Source organism: Martes martes (genome assembly GCF_963455335.1).
Source record: "Martes martes genome assembly, chromosome: 1".
In the NCBI taxonomy this organism is placed as follows: domain Eukaryota; kingdom Metazoa; phylum Chordata; class Mammalia; order Carnivora; family Mustelidae; genus Martes; species Martes martes.
Window position 1 is genome coordinate 160,107,009 of NC_137888.1, and position 22,488 is coordinate 160,129,496.

Below are 22,488 nucleotides of genomic sequence, written 5' to 3' on the forward strand. Positions count from 1 at the left end.
CACCTTTATCTGACTTCCAGCCTCCGAAATTGTGAGAAATACATTTCTGTTGCTTATAAGTCACTCAGTCTGTGGTATTCAGTTACAGCAACCCTAACAGACTATGACAGTTTACATACATTCTCCTGTTTCATCTATAGTTCACTAAAATATCAGCCACAATAATTAAATCATTTTTCTCATTAAGCTGAAACATATTTTGACATTTCTGTGAAAATATCATTTACACTTCAAACATGTTTTTGAAATCACTAACCACTCTGTTTTCTCTGACAATGAATATACAGAATTTACTGATTTCCAAACTGCTTTTGAAGCTCTAGCACTTCAAGCTGTCCATCAAGGTTTGATTTTCTTTATGTAATTTGCAGTTCTTTCTGATCTTTATTTGATGTGTGATAGTAAATACAGCATATTGAGGAAAACATGAGAACTACTTGACTTATATCTTGTATTGCTTTACCCAAAATTAGTTAAATTTGATAACTTAGTGCCAAGTTAATACATCCAAATTTTTTCTAAACTTTTGGCTGAAACCCCAGACTCTAATATTACACTGGTACTTTTTGTACAAAATCCAATGACTTTTTTTAATTGTCGTAAAATACTCCAATGACATTTTTATGGAAATATTTTTCAATGAAATATAATTTTTCTTGCCCAATACAAGTTTCTTGTATTGAACTTGGGAAAAAAGCTCAATACACTGTATTAAATGTGGTTCTCAATACCATCAGATCAACAAAAACCATTATCTTCAAAAGCACAAAATTTGTATTATAAACAAATTATCCAAACACCTTTAAGTAAAACAAGTTTCTTTGATGGTGATTTAAAATGATCTGCCTGGGTAGAAAGGCTAGAGGTTCAATCAACTGCCAATGGCCAATCATTTAATCAATTATGCCTACGGTAATGACGTCTCCATAAAAACCCAAGAGGACAGGGGTTGGAGAGCCTCCCTGTTGGTGAGACATGCAGATTCAGGGACAACGGCCCACCTGGAGAGGGCAGAGAAGCTGTGTGTCCTTTTCCTTTTCCACATATCTTGCCCTATGCATGTCTCCTATCTGGCTGTTCCAAGCACTCCTTTTTATAATAAACTGGTAATCTAGTAAGTAAAAAAATTAAATGAACTGCCTTGATTTGTTTTCCAAAAAGTTTTCTCATCTGTGTTTTGCAACAAGTAGGTCCATAGTACCCAAATCCATATCAATAGCATTCCTTTAGAAATTCTATTAAAGGGGCATCTGGGTGGCTCAGTGGGTTAAGCCTCTGCCTTTGGCGCAGGTCATGATCTCAGGGTCCTGGGATGGAGCCCCCGCATTGGGCTCTCTGCTCAGCAGGGAGCCTGCTTCCCCCTCTCTCTCTGCCTGCTTCTCTGCCTACTTCTGATTTCTCTCTCTCTGTCAAATAAATAAAATCTTAAAAAAAAAAGAAATTCTATTAAATATTTTTTAAAAAATGCCCAGTTATATAGTGTCAAAGATTTCACTTGAACAAGTTTTAACAGCATCCTGATGAATTAAACATTTAGAACTTTAATCTTTAAACACAAAACTTTTTTTTTTTTTTTACAAATTCTAAAGAGGAATTTTAATAATTGTGGACTACTTTGCCTTTTGTCAATCTGTCCCAAACATTCTTTATAGGTTACTAAAAAATTAACTTTTTAAAAAATTAACATATAACATATTATTTGTTTCTGAGGTACAGGTCTGTGAATCATCAGTCTTATACAATTCACAGCACTCACCATAGCACATACCCTCCTCCCAATGTCCACAACCCAGCCACCCCCTCCCTCCCACCCCATCCCCCAGCAACCCTGTTTGTTTCCTGATATTAAGAGTCTCTCATGGTTTGTCTCCCTTCATGGTACCATCTTGTTTCATTTTCTCCCTCCCTAAACCCCAAAACCCCCTGCCCAATCTCTCAAATTCCTCATATCAGAGATATCATATGATAATTATCTTTCTCTGATTGACTTATTTCACTCAACATAATACCCTCTAGTTCTATCCATGTCATTGCAAATGGCAAGATTTCATTTCTTTGGAAATGAAATATAATGGCTGCATAGCATCCATATATATATATATATATATATGGAAAGATATATATATATATATACGATGGAAAGAATCTAGATGTCCATCAACAGATGAATGGATAAAGAAAATGTGGCATATATATATATGGCATATATATATATATATACATGGCATATATATATACGCCACATCTTCTTTATCCATTCATCTGTTGATGGACATCTAGATTCTTTCCATAGTTTGGCTATTGTGGACATTGCTGCTATAAACATTCAGGTACACCTTCCCCTTCAGATCACTACATTTGTATCTTTAGTGTAAATACCCAGTAGTAAATACAAAACTTTTGAGCACTATTTGCACCCAACTTTTCAATCACTACCAAGTGACAGAAGTCAAATTCTTGGTTGGAAAAAAATCAAGTTATTTTTCATACCAGATTACAAATTTTATATAATAAAGTTTATTTAATACAAGTTTCATTTTGTGCAAATTCTTGCACCACACCAAAAGAGACAACAGGTGTCAGGCCGGGATTCACTACTATTATAGTTCCTTCTTTGTCCTGTGAATTAACAAGATTCGTGTTTATTATATTTAAAAGTCTTAAAATTTTATCTAGATTTTCTCTCTTCATTCTAGGTTTTAGGTTTTTTTAATATTTTATAATAACACCTTAAGTGTATAAAACATTGCACAACTACTTTCAAAAGAATTACAAAGGGCCAAGAATAAAATTATTTTAAGCCAGTGATTCTCCTGAAGCAATCAGTATTTTGTTTACACGAGCAACTTAACCAGTCCGTTCAGTGACACAGATTAAACTATGTCATGAATATTTCTTGGATGTAGCTATATCATTAATACCTTTTCCAATGATACTAATATCCTAAAACTATCACCAGTGAGTTTATATTAAAATTTATATTAACTAATTGTAACACTTACCACAATTACTATAATACACTTTACTATTAGGTATTTCAATATTTTAACCATCAGTATGGTCCAGGATGCATACTGACTAAATCAGCTCTGGTCTGTCTGCTGGATTTAGTCCAAGCGCTACAAGTTTAGCCTCTGACCAAAACTCCAGAAGAGATTATCAATGGGTCCTCCATTTCAGAAGCAGCTCCACAAGCAGACTCCGTGGTCACTTTTTTTGTGCAGTGGATGAATATCACATGATATCACACCTGCACCATTTCACTAATTAAAGCTACCTGCCTGCCTCCGGTAGTCATTGTTAACTTCCCACCTCTGGGTTTGGGTCTCAGATAAAGACTTTCTGTCCTACCAAACTTTCTGAGGTAAAGATTTGCAAATCCTGGCTACACCCTAGAAATGGGAGGGAGGGGGCAAACAGAAATAGCAATCCCCAAATTAATATTACTTGAGAAGCATCTTGCCACATCTGCACCTCCAACTTAGATCAGTTCGGGTCATATGATTTAGTTCCCTGAAACCTTCCCTAATCCCCAGCCAGCATCACCCACCTCCTCTTCCTCTAAATGATCAACATAAAGTCTCTCTCGTCTGTTTTAGAGCACTCACCACATGCTACCCTGTAATTATACATGGGTCAAAAATAAATTCAACTCTCCGTCTAGCATCCCCACCCATTTCCCCCCACGAACGTTAAATCATATTGTTTCCCTTCACACAGCCTTTGCTCCAGCAAACAGGGCATTTTCCCCCATAGATCTCAGGCGGTCATACCGCCATGCCTTGCTCAAAAGGTTTCCTCAACCTGGTGCACCTTCCTCCCTCATTTCTTGTCGCCGGAATCTGTCAAGGTTTAGCACAAAATCAACTCTCCTGGGAGGCCTTCCTGGAGTCCCCAGCACGCCTATTTCCTGAGCTGTCACCAGTTCTTCTCTGATCCTATCTTTCCGGAATTCATCCCATTCGTCCTCAGATGGCAGGGACTCGGCAGGAGTCATTGCCGAGACCGCGTGCCCAGGGCAAGCCTCCGGGTTTGCCGAATGACTCAATAAACGAGGGCGTTCCGTCGGCCTCACCAACCAGGCACCTACTAGGAGCCGGGCATTTCAGTCTGCGCTGGGACACCGGCTCCGGATCAAAGGAGCTTATAAGTACTATGAAGGGCATAGAGGTGACCTGGGACACCGCCTTACTCGCAGGGCTTTGGACGCAGCGGCTTCTGCCCTTTGCCTCAGTTTCCCCAACAGACCGCAACGCCCGGCCTCTGGAGCCATGATACCACCCTCGGCCCGCGCGCTCCCGCTCGGCCAGGTCTGCGCAGCCGCACACTTCCAATCCCGGCGTGCCCCGCGCCCCGCCCCGCCCCGCCCCGCCCCGCCCCGGCGTCTAGCACCCTCTTCCCGGGAGGCCCTGGAGCCCCGCTGCATGCCGGGAGTTGTGGTCTCGGCGGCGACGGTGCGGGTGCGCGGCGGGCCCACAGCGCGTGGCAGGAAGCGGAAGCAGCCGGCGGCCCGCCCCTAGCTCCGCCCCGCGCCGCGCCGCGCCGCTCGCCGCGGTGCTAGCACTGACGTGTCTCTCGGCGGAGGTGCAGCGCGCCGGAGCGGGCTGGGCCGCGGACAGCCTCACCTCACTCGTAGTGGAGCGGAGCCGAAGGGGGACCCGGAGCCCGAGCAGCCGCCGCCATGGCGAGTGAGTCCCTCAGGGCAGCCCCGGCAAGGCCGGGAAGGATCAAAATGCCCCTTCCCCTCACCGGTCCAGACGAGCGGCCACCCCCCAGGCCCGCCCGGGTCCCCTAGACCGTGGCCCGCGCCCCCGGCCCTTCTTGGGGTGCCCGCGAGCCCCCGTGCGCGGTCTGTTCCTCTAGTCCCTGCTCCTACTCACGCTGGGCGGAAGGCTTCCCCAAGGGAGCGGGGAAGGTCTTTACGTGCCCTAACTCTGCTTTTGTCTCTCCCATCGAAGTCAAATTTCTGGAAGTCATCAAGCCCTTCTGTGTCATCCTGCCGGAAATTCAGAAGCCGGAGAGGAAGGTGAGTTCCCGAAATCGCCGTCCACCGAGGTTTCATGAACTGTCTGGGCGCCCGAAGTTTACAGTACGATTAAAAATGGCTTCAACACGCCAGATGGAAACTCTGTTTCGCACCCCTTCCTCCTGGCGTGTAGCCGTGTGTACTCCTGAGCTTTGTCGGAAGGTGACCTGGTTGTGTGGGAATTTCCACTGAAATCCTGGTGCTGGGTTTGGAGCATCTTTTGAGGATATTACTCCAGCAAACAAAGCCTCCGGTTTGCTCGGTCCCAAAAGTGGAACTCGGAGATGAATGAATAAGGCCCCAGAAGCCTCAGGATACTCGGATTGAGTTTCCTTTCCTTCTTCACCTCCAGCACGAGCGCTTCATGGCTGGTTTTTTTTTCCCCCCAGGAGGTTTTGGTATGCATGAGCTAAAAGGAGGTAAGAGCAGTGGCTTTATCCTGTGCAAATGAGTTAGGACTCTGACAGTCTCCATAAAAGGTACAGAGAAAAAGGGCGTTTTTGTGAACCCTGCTTTTTACAGCAGACACATTAAAATATGAGAAGATAAAAATGTAGAACCTTTATCAGAATTTCCGCTCCTACACAGCTACAGCCCGGGATAGCAAATTTTGCCAATGCTAGTGTAGCGGTTAAACAGTGGGGAAGTTTTATTTAGATTCTTGCATTCAAGAGAATGAATAATAAAAGATTTTTGTCTTTAGATTCTTTTAAGACTGTTGTTCATGCATTCACATACACATCTTTGCATTTAACGTCAATATGGACACTTACGTTCTTGAAGTCTCCCCCCACCTTTTTTTTTTAACTTAAAATCCTTTTGTGTAAGTGTTCCACATACGTGCCCTCTTCGATGGGCAGAATACAAAGTTGTCCCTTCTACCCCAACTCCCTAGCATAGTAGAAAGGGTATGGCTCTGGAGGTAGACAAGCCTGGGACCCACCCTTCACAAACCTTTTAATAGCTGTCTGACCTTGGCCTTGTAACTAAGTGTGGTAGATGGAGCCGTGAAAATATGTGCAGGTTGTAGCAGTGGCTCAGGAAGGGATTAATTCTGGAAGATGTGGTTTCTGGTGGTTTTAATGGAAGAATAGAAGTTGGTTTTTTTCTGTTTGTTTGTTTTTTGGTTTTTGGTTTTTTTTTTGAGGGGAGGGAAAGGAATTCCAGGTATAAAGAATATATGTGTGCAAAGCAGACAAGCAGGTGGGAGGGTGTTAGCTGTAGTTCCATACTGCTAGAACATAAAGGGTGATGGGGAGTAATGGAAGGGCCAGGTGATGAGGAAATGTTCTAGAAGTCGGTGGAAGATGAGAGTGGTTTCAAAGCTTTTGTAACACAGGGTATATGGGGTGGGCTCCCCGCCTCCCCGCCCCCAGTACTTTTTATTACATTGTTTTACCCTTAATTCATAGCAAATACACTGTCGAACTATCACCTATTGCAAATTAGTTAACCTACAGCATTGCAAGATTTTATCAATTTCAAAAGCTTTTTGATGAGAAGTGGTTGTTGGCTGATTCAGCAGCTATTTCAAAGGTAAAGTAGACAGGACTGGGATAAAGAGCTTTTGAAGTTTTGCTGTTGAATTTGGCTGCATCCAGGAGAGGAGACTTGGTTATTAAGAAATGAGGAGTCTTGGGATGTCTGGGTGGCTCAGTTGGTTGAGCGGCTGCCTTCAGCTCAGGTCATGATCCGGGCGTCCTGGGATCGAGTCCCACATTGGGCTCCTTGCTCAGCGGGGAGCCTGCTTCTCCCTCTGCCTCTGCCTGCCACTCTGTCTGCCTGTGCTCTCTCTCTCTGACAAATAAATAAATAAAATCTTAAAAAAAAAAAAGAAAGAAAGAAATGAGGAGTCTTGTAAAAATCGTCTACTCTTTTTTCCCATGAAGAATCCTTTCAACACAAGCCTGTTGTGTTCCTGGTTAGCTGGAATTGGTGTTGCCTTCCCTTGGCCTCCTAATTTCTTGGTTTGGTGAGGTGACAATGGGAAGGGGAGCATTCTCAAGAGGTAGGAGGGTTCTGTGACTTCACCCCAGCTTCATGTGGGGTGTCAGACCCTAAGTGCCCGCCACCTTTGTGTGGTCATCTCCTTGGGGCCTGCCTAAAGTGGCAGTCATGAAAGACCTCAACTTCTGTTCTGACCAGAGAGCCAGACTCTGTCTTGGAGCTCATGTAGACTTTGGGCTCCTCCCGTCCAGTTAAAAAGTACTTCTTCAGAGCACAGTTCTATTCACTTCATGCTGTCGCTCACAAGGTATTTTTCCATATCAAAATCCTCAGTCCACACAATAGTTACAGTGTTTTTTTAAGCCCTTTAAACCCCTTCTTGCAGGATAGGCAGCAAGTACTAGGGAAGGCAATCAGTTGTGGCAGAAAACCTGGAAAAGCTGCCAGTTCTACTTGGTACCAGGGGGACCTTGGGCGGGGATTCTAAATTTTCCTGATTGTACTCACTCGTCATCTATAAAATAATTCCCAGTAGTCATTTGGCCTACATGTGTACCCAAGGAGATGTGAAAAGTCTTAAGTAGGTGCTGTTAGTAGGCACTGAGTAGGTTAAAGGTGTAACTCTCCCTGCCTCTCCCCCCAGTATTTTTTATTACATTGTTTTACCCTTAATTCATAGCAAATACACTGTCGAACTATCACACATTGCAAATTAGTTAGCTACAGAATTGCAAGATTTTATCAGCTACAGAACCTTTTTGAATGATCACTATCATTGGCTCCTTGTAAGGTCTGATCTGTTTTAGGAATCCCTTGCAACATTGTTCCGTCTGGGGTCTGATCCTAAACTGTTAATTCCGGTGACTAAGAGCACAGGTTTTGCACTCAAAACTCACTTCAGCTGTGAGATTTGGGACAAGTTAACTTTCCTAAGACCATTCTCTCATTGTAAAGATAACAGTAAGTGACATGAGGCTCCAATGAAATCGTACGTGAAAGGTCTCTGCATGCCTGTCTTGTACGTAGAAAGCCTGCAACACGCATCCTTACGTTTCTGTGCTTATGTCTGGCACTCGGTTTGGAGTGTTCAAGGCTCACTTCGCCGGTGAACAGAGAAAGGGGGCCAATTCGAGTTCGTTTCTATGAACTTGTCTTTGTAAATACTGCTTTAATGCATTCTCTTCCACTATAGATTCAGTTTAAGGAGAAAGTGCTGTGGACCGCAATCACCCTCTTTATCTTCTTAGTATGCTGCCAGGTAAGCGCAGTTCCTGTTCCAGAATTGGGGTGGGGCGAAGAGCAGGCTGGGGGTCAGCGTGCTGACTCCTTTTCTCTGCTTGTTTCCAGATCCCGCTATTTGGTATCATGTCTTCAGATTCAGCTGACCCTTTCTATTGGATGAGAGTGATTCTCGCCTCGAACAGAGGTAGGACTCCAGCCATCTGTACCTCTCTGCAGTGGATTTGACTGGCCTCCTTCAGTTAAATGACAGGCTTCAGCTTTATGTGGAATTCAGAGTGTTAGGGAGGAATGTTAGTGCGCTGTGCTGAATAGCCTGAGCAGATGGCCAATTCAGCGCTGAGGCATTTGAATGCAACACAAAACCTGTAATAACAAGATAAGTCTAGGTCGTGGAGGATAAAAAAACATGGAAAAACTAGAATGTTTTTAAACAGCTGAAATGATGACATTTGTACCGGTCTTTCTTCTGTTTTGATAACATTCTGTAGAATACGTAACTTATTTCTGAGCTACATCTTCATATCTATAGGTTATATATACGTGTCCAAAAAAATATGTAACAGTGTTTTGTATACTCTAACCCATTTACCTATGGGTGGGGAGGATTTGAACATTTATGTTGATACTGCTTTTGATTAACTTGCTTTCTAAACATTTCAAATTAAGTTCTAAATCACTTGGAAGTATAGTTCATTTTAGCATAATGGAAATAGAGGTTTATTCACAACTAGATACAATGGTGCAGACTTTCTTTCCAAACTCTGGAAATTATTTGAATGTTATCCTTTTTTTATTAACTGATGAAGAGACGAACCTTTCTTATCTCTGTAAAACCAGAGTGAATCTGTTTAGGGTGAATTTAAAGGCTGTCGTCTATTTAAATGCCATGTGACTTCCTAAATAGAATAAGATGTTGCCTGGCAGACTGAATAGAATGAATTGAATTCTACGCTAATCGTTGATATTTGGGGATTAATTTTGAAATTAAATGCTGCTAGCAAACTGAAATATATCAGATTTGTATACAGGGCACACCGTTGAATTTTGCTCATTCATTTTCTTAATATTATGTGTTGCTTTTCCAAGCTCATACTGGCTGTGTTTTGCCTGGCTCTTTCTTCAAGGCACATTGATGGAGCTGGGTATCTCTCCCATTGTCACCTCCGGCCTCATCATGCAGCTCTTGGCTGGCGCCAAAATAATTGAAGTTGGTGACACCCCAAAAGACCGAGCCCTCTTCAATGGAGCCCAAAAGTGTAAGTGATATTTTGAATAATGTTCAGATGTCTGCAGGTGAGAATTCAAATTTGCTCTGAAGTTTAGGGCATCAAAATAGGTTTTTTTGTATGATATAACCTCCTTGGCCCATCAACCCTGTAGGGGTACTGTGGGCTAGGTTAACGAGAGAGCACTTGGATAGAGTTGATGAGGCGGGGGGTGGGTGTCACCGGGTGTTATTGAGGGGAAGGAGCAGGGCTTGGAGGTCTCGCCCTCCACCAGCCACAATTTCCTCACCACTTAGAAGGAAAACTTCAGAGCTATTTTAGGACTTCATTTGAATAGCATGTATAAAACCTCTTTCAGCGCCTGGTGCGCAGTAGCTACCCAACACGTGGTATTTTCTCTCTGCTTGGAGTTTGAAAGGATTCAGCTTAAGAGATAGGGATCCTTTCAGTCCAGCTCTGTGATTTCCTAGCTCTGTTACCTGGGATGAAGTTAGATGACATCTCTGAAGTCTCAGTCTTTTCTTCGGTAACAGTGAGGATAATGTATTGCTTTATAGCAAGTAGTGTGTTACTAGTAATAGTAACCAGTTCTCAGAATGAACCACGTGCAGCCTCTGGCTGTGAAACAAAATGCATTAATTAGGAAATGACATTTAAAGTTGCCTGCACAGCCTTGTTTTATTCCACACCAGCATGTTTTAGAGATCTTCTGGAGTTAGTAGGTGAAATGACTGAGCAAGAAAGACTATTCCAATTCAGACTTGTCAGTTTCAGATACAAATCAGGATGTAAAATATACACATGTATTGTTTTTCAAAAGCACAAATTAGCTGTTTTCTCTTTATTCTTGAACAGTTTCTTGAAATTTTTCTGTCTCAAGATAATCTGTTTTATTAGGTACTTTTTAAAAAAGTTTAAAAAGTTTAAAAAAGTTAAATAGAAACTATTTGATGGGCATTTTGGAATAAAATTGTATTTCATGCACAAACTAAGCAGAAAAGCTGAAATTGAATCCCAAACCCATCTAGTATTGTGGAACCAATAAAAACATGTGGATTCCACTGTTACTAGCAACAGAGACTAATGAGCTACAAGAAACAAAGACGTGTGCATACAAAAAGGAATGTATCTCTTTGGCCAGAAGAGCTTTGTGGCTGAGGAAACAGAACTAGTAACTAAATTGACTACTTTGTGAGTTTTTCCTTTAAAACTACATTAACTATAAGCTGAGAAGGGATCACTTTATCCCAGAGATAATATTCAGTGTGCTGGACTCAGACCCAGGTGATAGGCCTGTAGAGGGCCCCGGCATCTATTCAAGTTGGGGAGCTCTCCAAAGCCTAAGCGACCTGACTTGAGTTTGGATGCTGCAGGTTGACACCATCACCAAATCACATGCCTCTGGTTGTCATCTTCCCTTGCTTCATGACTCTCCTTTCATAAGAACTAGATGAGTGGGATGCCTGGGTGGCTCAGTTGGTGAAGTGTCTGCTTTGGGCTCAGGTCATAATCCCGGGGTCCTGGAATCCAGCCCCACATTGGATCCTCTGTTCAGTGGGGAGTCTGTTTCTCCCTTTCCCCCTGCTTGTGCTCTCTCGCTTTCTCTCTGTCAAATAAATAAATGAAATCTTAAGGGAAAAAAAGAAAAGAACTGTATTAGTACATTTCAACTCTTTCTCCTGCCATCACTGAAAGGAAAGTGATTTTGGAGAAGCTGGAATTGAAGAGGTTGCAGGCTTTTGTTAGAAGGCATTTGAGTACTTGTACTCAGTACTGTTGTACTTTGGCCATGGAGCTGCTGAGTGTTCCTGGATTGAGCTCCTTGCAGGCCATGCTACATCTCCCATCGTCGTCCTCCCCAGTGCCTGGCACACAGTGGGTGTTCCAGAACTGTTTTCTCCAGACTGTATAGTGCCCCACTTTGAGAAGACCGTTTTCTTGTGATTCCAGTATTTGGCATGATCATTACCATCGGCCAGTCCATCGTGTATGTGATGACAGGAATGTACGGAGATCCTTCTGAAATGGGCGCTGGAATCTGCCTGTTAATCACTATACAGGTCAGTGCGGCTCTAACGTGTTCCCCCTTCTGAGTAGCTCCTCACACTTAGACTTCCCAAATGACAGCTCTGAGATGGGCATAACAGAAGCATGAAAAGAAGCCAGGGCCCCTATGGTGGCTTTCCGAGTTCACCAGAGAAAGGCTCTACTGTCCAAGGTCTACCCTGCCTTTAGTGTTGAGAAGCAGAAAAGCTTGGTACTGCAGAAGGAAAGGACCAGGCCTGTGAAGAACAGTAATGCACAGTCTGTTTGGGTTGCTTTATTTTATTTTTTCTTTTCTTTTTAAATTTTCACAGCTCTTTGTTGCTGGCTTAATTGTCTTACTTTTGGATGAACTTCTGCAAAAAGGATACGGCCTGGGCTCTGGGATCTCCCTCTTCATTGCCACTAACATCTGCGAGACCATCGTGTGGAAGGCGTTCAGCCCCACCACTGTCAACACCGGCCGAGGTAAGGGCCCTGGCCTTCCCTGGGGACAGGGTTTAGTAGAAAGTACCAGTGTGTGTAAGGCAGGAAACAGAAGTTCCCCCATTCCCAGGAAAAATCAGGTTAGTTTTAGGTACATCTCTTCTGATTTTCCTGTGTGTATCTGCAGAGTTTCTGTTTTTGTTTTTTAAAGTGATCTCTATCTATAGAATTTTTAAAACACAGATAGGTCTGTGCTCATAAAGATGTCCAGCTTGCATTTTTTGTGTATTTCATGGACGTTTGCCATGTCGGAATATATAATTTTGCCTCGTTTTCCTCAGCGCAGTATGGACTTCCATTGCAAGGATGAGGCAGCATTTATCATAGTCTTCTTGTGACTGACATTGAGGTTGTTTCCAGTGTCACTGTTGTTGCAACAGTGAAATAGTGCACATCCTCACAGGTTCATCTTTACATATCTTGGCAGTCGCTCGCAGTGATTAAGCAAAAATTATGGAACTGACACACTTGCTTGTATGAGGAGCAGTTTTGGGAGAGAGGCCTGAACTTGGAGCTCACTAGGTTTATGTCCTGGCTGTTGCTGGTAGTGGTTAAATGGCCTTGGGCACATTCCTCTGCATATCAGCTGTGGGTGCCAGGATTAATGAGAAATAATATGAAATTCTGTGAGGCCTGGCTCAGAGTAGATGCATGTTACGTGTAAGTCTTGTATGTTATGCCTATAGAGAAGAGAATCTTGTTACAGGCAGTGTCTTTAATAAAACTTCTTAAATATTTAGGGAAGTGTGACTTACTGGGAAAGGAAAATCAGGTTTTTTCATTACTAAATATGTTACACACTCTGAAGAGACTCGCAAGAAATAAATATTCATGCGTGTTTGAGTGTTTTTCTTTGAGATGAATGCTGGAAACAGTCCCTGGCGTCCAGAGACCACATGATCTCATTAGTGATACTCAGAGTAGGTCCCTGGACAAATGAAGGCCACATGCACCCAGTAGATTACAAGGGAAAGAGCGTACCTTGACGTAGGAACTGTCAGAAGAGCCTCAGAGAAGAGGGACTTGGTTCCTCCCTGGGCACTTCTGGAATTGTAGGAAATTCAGGACAAATTGTGAGAAAGGAGAGGGTGGAGGGTAATATTTTTCAGGGATGGGTGTGAAAAGGCAGGAGGGAGAAAGGATCATAGGGGTTCAGGGGTGTGAAGACTGCCACTGTAACTGGCCTGGGGGCATCCTGAAGTCTGAAGATGCGGCACCAGAGTTGGGGCCAGGAGGGGAGGAGTCAGTAAAGGTTCAGAAGCCCCAGCCAAGGAGCCACCTTCCACTGAGGAGCAGGCCAGTGAGGCAGTGGGGGTTGGAGCGTGGAAGGGGTGATTCAGCCTGGACTGGAGGGGAAGACAGGCGGAGAACACAGCCCGGCAGCTGTTCCATTGCCCAGCTTTGACCAGCCAGCCCGTCGTGGAAAGCACAGACCGAGGCACAAGGCGCTAAGAGCATAATAGACGGGACAAAGGAGGTTCTTTCAAGGGTGACAGAAAATCTCAGAGCAAAGTTGGGTTTGTTTCTGGCTTTAAAAGTGTTGGGCTTTCAGCTGGTCGTGTTTGAGACTGAGCTGGAGAGAAGCGCAGCTGGGAGGGGTCACTCCAAGCCGCTTGTGTGGGCAGTGAGTATTGCCATGAGAGCTGTGGGTTCGGGGAGAGGGAAGAGTGGGGTCCCGAGGACTGGACCCTGGAGGAAGGCACAGGTCACAAATGTCACAGACCTGTGAAGGGCGAGTGGGAACGGCTCAAATGGGCTTAGTGGGACCGTGCAGGTACAAAGCTGCCTCTGCGCCTGAAGTAACTCTTCGCACTTGGAAGTTCTGTCTTGTTCCAGAGATGCAGCAGGTGGCAGATTTTAAGAAATGATGTTAAAAAGTAGAACTAGAGCTTACCCCTGGCATTGCCCTTCACTCAGCAAACACTTCACTGACATCTGTGAAGGGTCAGGCACTGGGAGTGCGGAGTGAGCAGCATGTTCCACGTGGCAGGTGTTGGAGCAGGTACCTAGGGGAACAACGAGGCAGAGAAAGAAGATGGAGATGCTGGGAGGGTTGTCGCAGGGTTAGTCTGGGTGAGCAGGAAGACCCCCTCCCCGCATCCCCCTACCTTGGAACAAAGTCCTACGGAGGGTAAGGGAGCCTTGCAGCTCTGTGGGGGAAGAATGTCCCACTTAGAGGGAACAAGCAGCTGCAAAGGCCCTGAGGTGGGAGTGTAGTGTTCAGGGTCAGCATGTGTGGCTGGTGCAGAATGAGCAAGGTGGAGAGGAGTCGGAGCTGTGGTCAGAGGTACGGGAGTGCGGGGCAGTGTGGACGGAGGGCAGAAGGGAACAAGTCCTTCCTCCCCGGCAGCTGGGGCGGCGGCCTCTGAAGGCCTGTCCCGGCTCCTGCTCTGATATCCCTGAACCCTGTGCCCTGGGAAGGTAGTGTTGTCACAAGCCTGGGAGCAGGGGTGCATGGGGACTGAGCACAGCATCACGGGGTGAGATGAGGAATTACAGACCGTTGGAACAGTGTTTCTTTCACAGAAGCCACATTCCAGAAGAGGTCAGTGGTGATCCCCAGTGGGGGGTTGGCCTGAAGCATCCTCTTAAAATGGTTTGGAAACAGAGAAGGTGGTGCCAGCCACCATGTGTTCAAAACTTGAGCGCATGCCGTAGCAGGACAGTCCCATGGCACACCTCATGCCACTGTTACCGGTACCTCCAGCCACCCTCAGAGACCATGGCTTTAGACACGGCACTAGCGTCAGGCATGTGCGCTGCCTGAGTATGTCATGGCATAGACTGTCATGGGTTAGCAGAGATTACACAGTAACACAGCGCTCTTGTTACCTGCTTTAACTTTGGTTTGTTTAACTCTATAAACTCTCTGAAAATTAAGACACCTCTAGGCCTTACTAATGCCGTGTGCTCCCCAAGTTCCTCTCACTTGTCCCTCTGCTGCCTGCTCCTCAGGTCAAGTACAGTCTCATTCTTTCCCTTCAGTCTTTGGGAAGCTCAGTCTGCTTCATGGCTGTGGTTTTCTGGCTCATACTGGCTGCCTCCTTCCACATCCTCTCGGGGTAGGGTATCAACTCAGATTTGGATCAGCCATGCGGGGGGCACATGTGTGGTCCTTTCCACTTACCATCAGTGTTAGGAGCAGAGCCCGAGCCCCACCTGCCCCTCAGAGCCACGGATGCTCGGACTGCCCAGGCATTTCCGGGAAGAGAATCTGGCAGCTTGGAGGCCCCCCTTCAGGTTAGGGCCCCTTTGGCCAGAGTTCAGCAGACCCTGCCTTTATGGTTTTGTAACTGATCATTATGCCACATGTCCAGTAGCCATTGACGACTCATGCTGAAGAACTGAGATGAGTTAAATCAAAAGGTAGAATAGCCCTTTCTGCAGGTTTGCATTATCTACAGAAACAGTATATGAGAGGACTTTCTCCCTGGGGTTATGGGAATGAGCACTGTGAAGGGTAGGACTTCGTCATTTTAGCCACTGAGAAAATCAGTAGAGCCAAATTTAGTTGGTGGTTGGTTTGTTTACCACACACATCCTCTCCTTCACCAACAGGAATGGAATTTGAAGGCGCCATCATTGCACTGTTCCATCTACTGGCCACACGCACTGACAAGGTCCGAGCCCTTCGAGAGGCTTTCTACCGCCAGAATCTTCCCAACCTCATGAATCTAATCGCCACCATCTTTGTCTTCGCAGTGGTGATCTATTTCCAGGTGCGTCCAGATCCCAGGGCACCAAGTTTTAACAGTCTGCCTTTATGTGTCAGCACGCCTTGGTGTACGCATCCCTCACCCACGCCCTGGCGGGGCCTGTCCCGTCCCATTGTATTGAAATGAGATGGCGTTTAAAGGACGCAAGGCCCAAGGTGAGCGGGATAGGTGCCTCCCACTGAGTCAGGAGACTTGCCGGAACACACGTGAGGCAGAGCTAGTATTTCCGGAATCGTGTTCCTTTGGGTTGGGGCTGTCGGCAGATGGAGAAGATACTAAGTTCTTAGTTCAAGAGAAGTGAAAAGCAAGCAAACGAACACCTCCTCTCTGTCTTACCCAGTTTGTATCATAATTGCAGGCAGGAGCCTCATCTTGGAAAAGGCTTTCCTCTTACCTTTCAGATGATTCGTCTGTGTCACTTGCTTCTGAACAAGAGAGCTGCACTGCTGGTCACTTTTCTGTAGTCAGGCTAATCTTTGTATTTTTTGATCAGCCACTTTGTATTCTAATATTTATTGACAAGAAGAGACAGCAGTTGAGAGAGTAGTTGAATGCTTGTTGGAAAGGTATTTAAACCAGGCAAGCGCTTTTTCCGAGGAGCAAATGACTCCGTTCCTTTGGCTGAGACTCAGATGCCGTGTTACCAATAAGTGGACTCTTTAGGGGCTTGGCAAGTAGGCATTTGGAACATGAAGATTTTATTTTAAATCTTACATATTCTGAGTCCTATTCTAAGGGTTGAGAGTTTGTGAAAATGATATAAAAGAAATCCTTCCTCCAAGGGTTTCCGAGGGAGAGGTCATATTCATAGAAAATCTTGGCTTTGGGGCACCTGGGTGGCTCAGTCTGTTAAGCGGCTGCCTTTAGCTCAGCTTCAAGGCTCACAGCAGGCTCCTTGCTCTTCGAGGAGCCTGCTTCTCCCTCTCCCTCTGCCTGCCACTCCCCCTGCTTGTGCTCACTCTCTGTCTATCCGATAAAAAAGATCTTAGAAAAGAAAAAGCTTGGCTTTTCTGTGTATTATCGGAAACCTCTTAAACAGCTGTTCTGGGGTGCGAGGCAGATGCTGTGGTGGCATGGGTCTTGGGGCCACTGAAAGTATAGGCAAGAGAAGCACTGCTAGAACTTGAGCATGTGTTTTTCAGGCTTTTCTAGTATATTCTACATAGAACTGGATATAATGTGCTGGATTTTGGTTTCTGACAAAAGTAGGATTGTCTCTGCTGGGCTTTGGTGCAGTTTTAAACCAGTATTTATGGGAGACCTTTTTTTTTTTTTTTTTTTTTTTAAGATTTTTTATTTGAGAGGAAAGAACAAGAGAGAGAGTGTGAGAGCACACAAGTAGTGGGGGGGAGCAGAGGGAGAAGGAGAAGCAGGCTCCCTACTGAGCAAGGAGCCCACCATGGGGCTTGATCCCAGGACCCTGGGATCATGACCTGAGCTGAAGGCAGACACTTAACCGACTGAGCCGCCCAGGCACCCCTTCTGGGAGCCTTCTGTTCTGATGCCCCCAGGTGCAGAGGTGGGTAAGGCAGGGGAACCACAGCCCTGGAAGCGATGCTTGCAGCCGGCTCCCTGGCAGCTGTCCCCGGCTGGGCTGGGCTTCTGGGGCAGCAGGCCGGATGAGGCAACGAAGGGCATTCCACTCTGTTTGGCATCTCAGGGCTTCCGCGTGGACTTACCCATCAAGTCAGCCCGTTACCGAGGCCAGTACAACACCTACCCGATCAAGCTCTTCTACACCTCCAACATCCCCATCATCCTGCAGTCTGCCCTGGTGTCCAACCTGTATGTCATCTCCCAGATGCTGTCCGCCCGCTTCAGTGGCAACCTGCTGGTCAGCCTGCTGGGTACCTGGTCTGTAAGTACGGCTGCTCGGGGCTAAAACTGTCAGTTTTAGCACAGGTTGCAGGCTGTGCACCTGTGCATCTCACTATGAGCATGTATTTCACCCATAGGTATTTGCTGATCATCATGCCTTTTACAAATTCAGCATGTTCAGTTCCCTTTTTGTTGAGAGAACTGTACTATGGGCCCTTGAGCAAAATCGTCATCTGTGTCATCTGCTCAAAACTATTTCTGTCCTGATGCGGAGGTACGATGAAGTGGCCTTCACAGGCTTTGTGCGTAACCTTTCCAGGATACTTCCTCCGGGGGCCCGGCACGTGCGTATCCTGTCGGCGGCCTGTGCTACTACCTGTCCCCACCAGAATCCTTTGGCTCTGTGTTAGAAGATCCCGTCCATGCCGTGGTGTACATTGTGTTCATGCTTGGCTCGTGTGCATTCTTCTCCAAAACCTGGATTGAGGTCTCGGGCTCCTCTGCCAAAGATGTGAGTATATAGAAGTTACAGCGAATTTCTTGAGAGGAAATTAATCCAGGAAGCAATAGTCCTCACCCATTCGGGGTCTGAGGGGTCTCCGCCTGTCTCCTCTTGCTAAGAAAGTGGTCTGTGGACACCCACAGATGCTTCATGCTCATGGCGGGGCAGCTGTGAACCCTCAGTGGCCAAAGATGAACGCCAGCAGGAAGCCAGCGCTGTGTTGGGGAAGCTAGAGTCACAGTGTGCGGTCACACTTCGCCCCGTGACTTCTCTGAGGTGAAGTCAGAGTTACCTGTGTGAGGGCTTAGGGCACAGAAGAGGAAAAGCTGTGAGTGTTGAGCCCCACCAGGAGACGTCCGCCTTCCTTTAAGTTCAGGTCTCCGATTTAACGGTGTCTCCTTGGTGGGCGTCATGCAGGTCGCAAAGCAGCTGAAGGAGCAGCAGATGGTGATGCGGGGCCATCGAGAGACTTCCATGGTCCATGAGCTCAATCGGTGAGTGCTGGCCCTTGGGCCTCAGACTCCGAATTTGTGGTTTCCTTCCACACCAGGTATCCTGATCTGGCTTAGGGGTTTCCAATCCGTTAACTCCTACCCTTGGGTAATGAGATAGAAAAGACCCCTGTGTCTCTAATTCCTTTACGCTCTTGCTTAATGCTGGAGACTGGGGATAGGGTAATAAAAGCATACCGCCCCTCTCCTCAAAGAGGGAGCCACCAGGGAGTGAGACAGAGGCATGTGGCTCTGCGGGTACAAGAGAGCGTGGTAAGGGTATGGGCAGCCAGTTGGCTGCTGGGGGAAGTGGCAATGTCCAGGGTTCCTTTAGGAGACCCAGTGCTAGAGACAGAGCCACCAGAGGGAGGGCCAGCTGACTGCTCAGAGGCCGCAGTGGGAGTGTGGGCCTGGGGCAGGAGGGCTCCAAGTGCTGCAGGAACCTGGGGACGCAGAGGAGAGGCCGGCTGCAGCACTTGGTGACCAGCTGGGTGTTGGGTGCGGGGGAGAAGAGAGCTCTAGGCTGCCCCTTGGGGTGCTCATGGGGGACTTGGCCATCTGCACCTCCTCTCCACTTACCATTGAGCTACCTCGGGCAGTGGGGGTGGTGGTGTTAAGTATCTCAGGCTTTTCAAGCCTGTCACGACTACTCATTTCCTCCACCGCCACTGGGAAGCGGCCGCTGACAGTACCTACACGGATGAAGGCGCTGTGTTCCTGCAAAACTGTTCCCTAGGTCAGGAGGCCAGCTAGGCTTGTCCCGCTGCCCGTAGCTTGCTTGCCTCACCTGAAGGAAGCAACCACGGGAAAAGCCAGTGTTGCAAGTTTCAGGTTTTCAGATCTCTAGCGGGGCGGTTTGCAATTTCATTCGTTCAATTCCTCTGCGGCCTCTTGATTTACACCCACCATTCAGTCCTAACAGATTGCATGCCACTTAAGAAATTTTAAATTTTCTACTAGCCACATTAAAATGGTAAAAATATACATGAAACTCACAAAACGTTGTGTGTAGGCTATATCTTAAAAAGAAAGTAAAACGAATCTGAGTAAATTTAGTGATATATTTTATTTAACTCTCCGGGTCTAGAATTTAATTTCAAGTTGTAGATAACATAAGAAAAAGCATTGTAAGATATCTTATATTCCTGTCTTCAAAACCTCATGTGATGTCTTCAGCATCTCGATTTGGCCTAGTCCCATTTCATGAGCACTGTGTGGCTCACGTGACACCTACTGGACACTACAGCCCTAGTCCAGACCATCAAGGTGTGTGAGTGGTGAAGGTTCAAGGAGGTAGTGGAGTGACCTCAGAGTCAGGATCTTAAATTAGATGTGGGCATATCCGAAGCCCTTGTCCCTTCCCGAGGCCAGACCGGGGCTGGGGGTCTGCATGGTGGCTCATGGCTCATCGGTCCCCTGTTCCTCAGGTACATCCCCACCGCCGCGGCCTTTGGTGGGCTGTGCATCGGGGCCCTTTCCGTCCTGGCCGACTTCTTGGGTGCCATCGGGTCTGGAACCGGGATCCTGCTCGCGGTCACAATCATCTACCAGTACTTTGAAATCTTCGTGAAGGAGCAGAGCGAGGTCGGCAGCATGGGGGCCCTTCTCTTCTGAGCCACGTCTCCCTGGACCAGGAGAGGGGCCCTGCCTGGAATTGCAAGGGAGGGGGACAGTGAGACCCGTGGGGTGCTCATTGCAGGAGTGCTGCTACAGCACCAGGACTTTTGTTTAATAATGTTTTTGAATTTCATACTCTTTCATTCCACTTTGTAAAGTGCTAGAATTTTTCCAGTTTGAAATTTTGCTTTTTATGCTGGCATTGGCAGAAAGAACGGTAGGAGGGAGGTTTTATGGAGCTAACTGCCAGAGGTGGGGATGGCAAAGGACTGTCCCCAAGTAACTTTTTTTTTTTTACCTTTGCACCTGCTCAGTGCCGTAGGCGGCTGCAGTGGTCTGAGCTGTTCCCCTAGCACGGGAAACTTTTTGATTAGAAGCACAAACCTCATAGCCGTGTCTCTGTCATGGCCATAGGGCACGAGGCTGAGAGCAAATCATGTTTTCTGGTGGATATGACTCACTGGTGAGTCCCTATCACAATCAGGGGTTAGAATACCTGGCTTCAAACTGTTTCTCTGGAAGACACCATTGTTTTCCCCTTTTATAAGTAGTTTTTTAGGAACAAGCCTCTTCGAAAGAAAGGGATGGGTTTTCCAGAAGACACTCTTGGGCCGTCTATTAATTTTTCTGCATGCGCCTGTTGGCTATTCTAGTTGACTGTTCTGGTTGGGCTTTGAGCCTGAAGAGCACGGAGTCGGCTTGGCTCCATCGTGTCTGGCTGGCTGTCGTCAGTTTGTGTCCTCTGATGGAGCGAGGCCAGGATTCTCCAGGCTTACGGAGTTGGCACCTGGCCCAGCCGGGTGGACGCTGCGTGGCGGACCCTTGAAGTGATGTGTGTCTATACCGTCCTTCCAGTTGTCGCCAGATGGGCCTCCCGCTCGCCTGCAGCAGCCCTCACACGGGGAAAGACGGTGGCTTCACTTTTACAGGCCACCATGCCCTCCAGGCTGAGAACGTCACATCATGTTTATAGCACTTTTTTCACTGTGCCTAGGACCAAATCCATGTTAAGTAGATGACCAGATGCCACCTATCTTCTAGCTTTAGTCAGCACCGCCCCACAGAGAGGAGGGTGCAGGCCCCACATCTGTGGCAAAATCAGGGTCAGAGAGCTTGGGTTTTTGTTTTTGTTTTTTAGTAAGTTGCTCCAGCCTATGATTGGAAAAGACTCATGGTGATGTCTAGAATGAGTTCTGTTTGTGGTAACAGGGAACCTAGGGTTTAGGCAGTGGAACCTTTTCCGAGGCCGGCAGGGAGACTACTCTGGGGACAGGCGGTGCTTGGCAGCAGGGACAGCAGAGTCGGGCACCACAAGCCTGAGGAATTCTCCCTGGAGGAAGCCCCAGCTCTAAGGAAGCACCCGGGGGCCCTGCGGAGAGAGACGCCCCACCAGCAGCCGGCACACAGTGGCCTTCGAAGCAGAGCCATGGTCACGACTCAGTAGAGCTGAGTCTGAGCTCCTGGGACACCTCACTCACAGCGCCAACCAGGGAACAGACCAACCGAGGGACAAGAAGCGACTTGCCTGAATCCACCCGGCAAGTCAGCAGCAGAAGCAGGATGGGCCCGACAGGTCTGTCGACCCCTCAGTCCAGGGCATCCCACCATATCACATGTGGCCTTGTCAGACCCAGTCCTGAGCAGAGACTCGATGCTCCCCCCGTGGCACGCCATCTGCTTGGCCCCACCCGTGGTTACGCTGTGGGTGCCAGCCTCATGGGTGGGGCCCTGCGTGGCTCATGCTCTGTGGTCTGTGATCACAGTTGGGGGGGGCTGACCCCAGCTTCCAGGGGACTGTCACTGTGGACGCCAAAATGGCATAAATGAGTTAAGGTGAATAAGTGACAAATAAAGCCAATTTTTACAAGCCACTTGGTCACTTTCTCTTGGTTTACAGCTCCCAAGAAGGCCGGTGGGTGCAGAGCTGGGGTGTGTGAGGCATGGTCGAGTCCTGCTTTGGCACAGGGCACCCTAGGTCTCCCTGGGATGGAAGTGCCTCCTCAGAAAGGCATTTTGCCTGGGAAGCTGCCTTCTGGTGGCATCGGCTGCATTCCCTGGCTTCTGGTGAAGTGAGACGCAGGTGACTGGCTGCTGCGGGGCTGGCATGCGGGCAGCCCCGAGGCCCTCCTGGGAACGCAGGAGGGGATTGGTGTCTCACTTGTGACTGCGGCCCACCACGCTGTCCCCGTGGCCCACACCACCCCAGCCTTGCACCCCAGGCCAAGGGGTACCGTAGCCCTTGGCTGCGATGGTGGGCATGCCCGCACATCCGGTCCCTGGCCAGCCAGACCCGTCACAAAGCCAGGAGGGTTGCCACCCTGCCCTGGACCATAGCATCGCGTGGATGGTGGTGGCAGACAGCGGCCATGCAGGA

At 47.3% G+C, this 22,488-nt stretch overlaps 1 protein-coding gene across 1 annotated transcript; it reads left to right on the plus strand.

The window, feature by feature from the left end:
- The first annotated feature begins 4,535 nt into the window (after positions 1-4,535).
- Positions 4,536-21,985, plus strand: SEC61A1 (SEC61 translocon subunit alpha 1). The gene is made up of 12 exons (XM_080800346.1): positions 4,536-4,688; positions 4,959-5,026; positions 8,166-8,231; positions 8,321-8,399; positions 9,340-9,471; positions 11,392-11,501; positions 11,799-11,952; positions 15,529-15,689; positions 17,347-17,544; positions 17,824-18,015; positions 18,424-18,500; positions 19,925-21,985. Exons 1-12 carry the CDS (start codon positions 4,682-4,684, stop codon positions 20,109-20,111), a joined length of 1,431 nt encoding a protein of 476 aa, XP_080656472.1. The 5' UTR covers positions 4,536-4,681; the 3' UTR covers positions 20,112-21,985.
- Positions 21,986-22,488: the final 503 nt, after the last annotated feature.